Source organism: Cryptomeria japonica, chromosome 9 (assembly GCF_030272615.1).
Source record: "Cryptomeria japonica chromosome 9, Sugi_1.0, whole genome shotgun sequence".
Lineage (NCBI taxonomy): Eukaryota > Viridiplantae > Streptophyta > Pinopsida > Cupressales > Cupressaceae > Cryptomeria > Cryptomeria japonica.
In genome coordinates, this window is record NC_081413.1 from 753942493 (window position 1) to 753949606 (window position 7114).

Below are 7114 nucleotides of genomic sequence, written 5' to 3' on the forward strand. Positions count from 1 at the left end.
TTATCCACGAGTAGAGAACCTACATACAAGAACCTTGGAGTTGCCTCGACTGATCCTTCGGCGAGATCTTCAGCAGTTGGGAAACTTTGCTCAAGAGAGGATAGGGTACCTTTAGGTATTTTAGTCTATGTTCGCATGTGCATAAAAAACACATCAACAGGTACCCATGTACAAATGCAAATGCAATCTCCCATAAACGGAGAAAGAGAGAAAAACCCAATGGGAAAAAACCCTCCCCCAAAAGAGAGATGATGAAAGCACACAATGCTCTCAATGATGAAGAAGAGACCATGAAGCCCCCCCTCAATGTCGAATCTCCTGCAAGGATGGTCCAATGGTGTTGACCAAAATACCACCCCATAAGGAAGAAAGAGAGCCAATGCTGCACCAATAATGTCAAAGTGTGACAAAACCAGGTACCATGTCGATGAGGATGAATCACTCGCTGCAACAAAATAAAGATCAGGCATGGAGACAACCTGCTTTGAGAATCATCTGGATACTCGTAAATGGCAGAAATATTGGTACAATCTAAGTCTCACGGGAGCCATGCACAAATGTGTACAATCTAAGTCTCAACTGGAGCCATGCACCAAGTCTCACAAGATATTCCTAATCTACGTGTACAAGAGGATTACATCAAATAGTCAACAATGACAAGAAACAAAGTGGTGTGACACTTTATGATAGTGCGAGTACAACATTTCTCAAGCAAGAACATACATCATGATAAAATATTCAAATGTGGAAACATGAAAATGATGCCACCAACAAAGAAACCCTGTAGAATACTGCAGATGAAGATGCCTCCGAATGGAATTTCACCAAGAGATATAAATGAACAACTGACTCCCCATAAAAAGATGATGTTGGCACTTGCAAATAATGACAAAGTGGACTTCTAATTTCAATGATTACAACTTCTCAAAATGAGATATAAGAGACTTCAACAAATACTGCTATTGATCTAAACTGAGATCCAAGCAAAATACAAGTACCAAATAGGCCAAAAAATGACCAAATACTGAAAGTACAATTTCTACTCACAATCACTGCAAACTAATGGCAGATTATGAAAGTAGACAAAAAATTATGCACTCTAAAAAAAAATGGCAACTGAAAAGGAGTCCATATGAGCCCAAATGAAGCCTCCAAAGTTGTAAAAATCGGGATTTCATGATTTCCGAAAAACCTGTATCCGAAAAACAGAAAACTCCTGCACCACTGTATAGATCACAAAATTCTACTCCAAAACAAAAAAAATTGCTCGAAAAAAAGAGTTCGGATGAGTGAGATATCACTATTTGAAAATTGTCTACAAAATTATAATTTCTGGAAAATTTCCGTTGCAGCTTCAAACTTCAAATGCTTCTAGATTTGGCTTCCGAAGTCCGATTTGGATGAAACAAAAGGCAAAAATGACTTTCTTGCACCTCCTCAATCCAATGGTAACCTCATATTTGACCCATCAAGTTTCAATACTAACTTGCAATAAAAAGCTCCAAAATGCAAAACCCCAAATAGCATCAAATTTCTCTCAATTGGCAAACCAATGACACTCTAATGGCTCTGATACCATGTGAGATTTTGCCAAGATCTAGAGGCAATGGAAAGCACAAATAAGAGAACAAAATAGATGATAGGAATAAAATGTATTCTATCAAGATGCAAAATGTGATCAACTGGATCATTACATGATGTTCAATGATTGCCCGTTGTTCGTACAAACAATGTAGATGAGTTTGCTTATATAGGCAAGGCTATATGGATATGTGAGCACACAAACATGACGTGGCTCAATAAGAAACAAGGGTAGGTAGGAAATAGGTGTGGGTAGTGTTGATGTGTTTTTTATGCACATGCGAACACAGAATAAAATACCTAAAGGGTACCTTATCCTCTCTTGAATAAAGCCTCCGAATGCTGAAGATGTCGCGAAAAGGATCAATCGAGATGACTTCAAGGTTCTTTGTATGTAGGATCTCTACGTGTGGATAAGCTCTCTGTGGTATGATGTGATTTGCTGGAATCACAAGGGGACTTACACTTGTCGACCTAAACGTCTGATTTGCTTTGAATATTGCTGGAACACAAGATTTTATTGGCTTAGATTCATCAAGTTTTGGAAGCAAATCCTTATTCATCATGTTTTTGAAGGCCATTTTTACCCTAGTGTATCCTTGCCTTAGCCAAAACTCAAAGGAAATAGGTTGATTTTGCAATTTTCGCCCTTGGCCCTCAGCAAGGGTCAGGAGCGATTTTTGCAATTTTGACTAAAAATCTTCTTTTTTCAAACTTGAAACTCCTTCACTACGCAAGACCATGTTCATTTCTCTTTTCAATATGCCTTTGAGACTTCATTTCAATCAAACCAAGCCAGAAAAGCCTCCTTCCAAGTTTTTCGCCCTAGACCCTCAGCAAGGGTCAGGAGCGAATTTCGCAATCTAGACTCAAAATGTTTCATTTTTCACCTTGAAACCTCTTTGACATTCCAATTCAACCAAGACTAAGCAAAAAACATCTCCCACAAGATTTTCGCACTGGACCCTCAGCAAGGGTCAGGAGCGAATTTTAAGTTTTCAACAAAATCCTTCACTTTTTCAAATTGACACTTTCTCAGGTGGGTAAAGGGAGATGTCCTCGTTTCATCTATGTCCAAAACTTGACTTTTTTCATTGCAAGATGAGAGCTATTCAAAATTTCGCTCTGGACCTTCAGCAAGGGTCAGGAGCAATTTTACCTTTGTTGCCCAAAATTCATCAATTTTCATGCTTTCAAACCCTCAATTGCATCAAGTGACGTCCAATCTTCATTCTGGGAGACCCTGCACAAAACAAGTTAGCCAAAATTAGTGAAAAATAGGCTCATACAAAATTTTTACCCTGGACCCTTAGCAAGGGTCAGGAGCGAAATCTTCATTCCAGGCTAAACTATTCAATTTCTTAGTTTCAAACCACTTCACAGGGCGAGGTAAGATCATTTTCAAGGCCAGGAACAAGGTTTCAAGCTCAAACAAGGTGGCAAATGAAGTTTATAATGAATTTCGCTCTGGACCCTCAGCAAGGGTCAGGAGCGAAATTCCTAATCTTGGCCAAAATCCATCATTTTTTCAAGGTTTTCAAACATTTCCAACTTTCCCTTCAAAATGCCTTGCAAGTCAAAATTTGGTCAAATAAGGCAAGAAATGAGTCGTAGATTGATTTTCACCCTGGACCCTCTGGAAGGGTCAGGAGCGAAATTCGCTTTGGACCCTCTGGAAGGGTCAGGAGCGAAATTTGACTTTTTGAACTCTCCATCAGGATCATTTTATGGAATATAATATTTAAGTATAAGTGACATTTCCTTCTATCTTTCTTCTTTCTTATATTTTAAGTTATATTCCATATATACTTTTAGGATGTTTGAGAGTGGTTTCAGACCTCCAGGAGCTATATTGCAAAATCTAGTTTTTGGAGGATTCTTCAGTTTTCCAGACAATCAAATTTCAGGATCAAGACATTCCAGACTTAGCCAAATTTCAGGATCAGGACTTTCAAACTTCATCACTTACCAACTTGACCTAACTCAAGCAGAACCTGCTATCCAGGTGATCCCCTTGGTGACACTCGAAAGTGCAAAGGCTAACAGACAAAACCCTAAAAGACCTAAAAACAAACCCTAGAAAGCAAAAAAAAGCAGGGGTTCCCATTTGCAATGGGGCGATGTGTGAAATGGTCACAATAGGTAGGTAGGAGAAACAATATAATATTCCACATGAGGTGGAATGTAACAACAAGATAAGATCAACACCATAAAAGGTGGAAATTCTCCTACACACACTATCCCAATGTGGCACAAACACCCAAGTGTCTCATACCCAAACTACTATTAAATGCATGTACCTAAGTAAACTTAAGTATAGTGTAATAATATCCAAGATGAATAATTATTTACACCAACACAATGCATACCAGATACAGGAGTAAAATATATTTATATTCGCACATGAAATTATTACAGACAAAAAGACTAGAGATAGTTGGCCAAGGATTACAATAGATCTGAGTATACCATACTACCTTCCTTGGCAGTACACAACATATTTAAAAGGACCCGATGGTTGCTGAGAGGAACACAACCTTCAACCAACAAACACATAACTACCCGAGTGACAACCCACTTACTACAAATAATTAATACATTGCCCGACAACAAATATTATCAGATATAACAATAGGCATTTTATGCTGACTACAGTCTCCTTGAAAGAACTCCAAGAAGCTTCCAGAATATTAGGCTGACCACATTTGGAGAACTTTATTTAATAAAGTAACATTATGATAGTATTTTATTATTTATTTAATTAAATTAATTGATATTAAGTTATTATTGGATATTTTATTTGTTTTTGACAACTTAATAAAAATCAATTTAATTAATTGTCACCTTCAAATTGGGGACATTACAGTTTGCTATATTCTGAATGTGTGGGCTTGTCGGCAAATGTAAGGTTTTAAATTTGTTCATTGCATACCGGTAAATAAATCTGTTGTTTGTTGTATCTGATATAGTGTATCTTTCTTATTTTTTAATTTTTTTTTGTTGCTATTGCAGTTCTACACTTTTTTGGAGACAACCCTTGTTTCTTTAGCATTACTGCCACGTTTTGTAGCCTTCTTTAGCGAAGAGGAAATAGCTGGCTCACCTGGATCTCTTGCAACTACCTTCCTTGGATTTGGTAAGCAGATTTCTTAATATGCAGTTCATAACTTCATGATAGTACTTATACAGGTTTTTAAACTTCTACTTACCTGTTTAAAATCTCATTTGGGTAGTATTATTTGTTATTCACTTTTGCATATTATTTGTTTTTTTAACTTTTAAGTGATACCTGTGTATTCTGCCATCAGTATTGAATTTGGCATTTGCATTGAGTGTTCTTGGTTTTATCATCATGCACATTTCCTTGGTGGCTGGAAACACAACAACAATTGAGGTAAGTAGCCATCTCTAAATTTTTGAAAGTTCTCAACATGCATGTTTCCTTGATGGCTGGCAACATGCTGGAGAGAGGCAAATTCTTTCTTGTTAGACTAAGATGGGTTTTTTAACATGATCCTTTTCCATCCAGGCGTATGAGAAGAAAGTCACCCCAAAGTGGATGTATGATCTAGGGAGAAGAAAGAACTTTGAACAGGTATGCTATTATCACTTTCTGTTTTATACTGTGACCTGTGCATGGCTTCTAGACATTCATAATTTTATTGCATCTTGCAGGTATTTGGAACACAAAAATTATATTGGTTAATTCCTTCATATTCTGAAGAGGACTTGAAAAGGATGCCTGTGCTGTATGGACTTGAGTACCCTTCCAGGCCTGATCTAGATGCACTGGAACTTTAATGTCTATTGAATTATTATATTCTTGCATACAAGGGAACAAGTTCGGCTTCTGAACATTGTTCTTTTACCGTTATGTATCATAAATGTGTGGCTCTTTTTGGATATAGTCACTTGTTTCATTAAGTACTAGGGTGACTGTAGCTAAGCAGCACCCTCGTTGTACTATATGCTCTTCGATATGTCATCTTTTATACAGGGTTATTGAGCATTGAGTCTTGTATGATTGAGCACAGCAAGCAAATGGAGATTGCAAGAGGCTAGACATAAGAGACAAGAAAATTCTGCATCTTCAAAGCATTCTTTAGTTCTGTATAGTTAACAATATGATGGAGAGAAACACCCTGTAAAGCGTTGCTCTTGTGGGCACTGAATGTGCCATTAGAACATTGAATATAAGAGCATGTATTTTCTAGTGAAACTGAGCCTAGAAAATTCCGGAAGGTTCAATCAATAAAGAATTCCTAGTTGTTAGCTGTTTTTATAACACATTAGCATCAAAAGACATCCCTGTGCCTTCATATTAATGCATCTTTGTGTGTTTGAAGTAGTGTTTATTCTATTTTTAACCTTTCTGTTATCTCCCTCGACAGAATTCTAGACTGAACAGGCATGAGAAATGTGAGGGAAGGCAGAATTGATTAATGTTGAATGAATGCATTTACTTTTGGAGACATCAGACAAGTAAATGATCAAATCAGTTTCAACATCCAAATCGGACTCCAAGTCTCTAGCTATGATACAGTGAATCCTGTAGAACACCTCAACTTTGGGATGGACTAGGCACCTTGTTCGACTCTTTTTGTAGTGTGCAAGCAACTTCTAGAAGCTTTTGGTCAGGCTATGTTGAATATGATCATCAATAAACTAGATTTAGTGACATTGACTAATATTTGAATGCTAGCACGATTATTTGCCGCCATTACAAAGGGTTTTGGAAATTAGGTGCGTGATAAACAAAAAAGCAATTAGAGTGAATGGAAAGAGCAATGAGAATTGTTTGCTTATATGGGGAACAAAAAGGAAGAACAGGATGAAAAATAATAGATATGAATTGGGGGATGCATGTTTTAGATGCAGAGTAGCCAGATATGCCCATGCCCCTCCCTAGGCATGCTACAGATGTGGGTATATGGCTCAGTCCACGCGTGCCCATAAAAGATTAATTTTCCAGCTGTCCGATACTAAGTGATGTGAACCTCCCTAAACTTAATTTAAAAAAAACTTCATTGGTGCAATTTTTTTCCTTTTCTGATTCGACCCATTTTTCTAACTGGCGTTTTAAGTTTTTACAGATTTAAATTTTTTTTTTTTTATAATTTATTAATTTTATATCTACATTATTTTGTCCAAACATTAGAGATTAAAAAAATTAAAAATGATTCTCTAGAGTCTAAATATAAATAAAATTTATTAATATATATCTAATTAATTTTAATATTATTTTAATTTATAATTACTTATTTTATTATAGTTTTAAATTTTTAATCAAGATTTAAAAAATTAAATGTGAGTGTTTTTTTTAAAATTTAGATTATTATTGTAATTTTTCATTTATAATATATTTAGATATTTTTCTTTCTCATTTTATATTTACATTTTACTTTAATTTAGATTTAAATGATATTATTGTTATTAATTTAATTTTAGGTCTTGGTTTGTATTTTTTTTTTGGTATGTTACAAATTTTTTAGATGAACTCATAATTATTTATGTAGCAATTATGTGGCTATAT

The 7114-nt window shown here is 35.7% G+C and overlaps 1 protein-coding gene across 1 annotated transcript in view; it reads left to right on the plus strand.

Moving 5' to 3' along the window:
• LOC131064626 (probable protein S-acyltransferase 14) overlaps window positions 1–5868 on the plus strand; it is a 52015-nt gene extending 46147 nt beyond the window's left edge. Inside the window, exons 4-7 of the mRNA XM_057998815.2 lie at window positions 4594–4717; window positions 4890–4975; window positions 5111–5176; window positions 5257–5868. Coding sequence (XP_057854798.1) covers window positions 4594–4717; window positions 4890–4975; window positions 5111–5176; window positions 5257–5382 — 402 coding nt within the window. The 3' untranslated portion in view covers window positions 5383–5868. The remainder of the gene's footprint in view (window positions 1–4593; window positions 4718–4889; window positions 4976–5110; window positions 5177–5256) is intronic.
• The last annotated feature ends 1246 nt before the right edge of the window (window positions 5869–7114 follow it).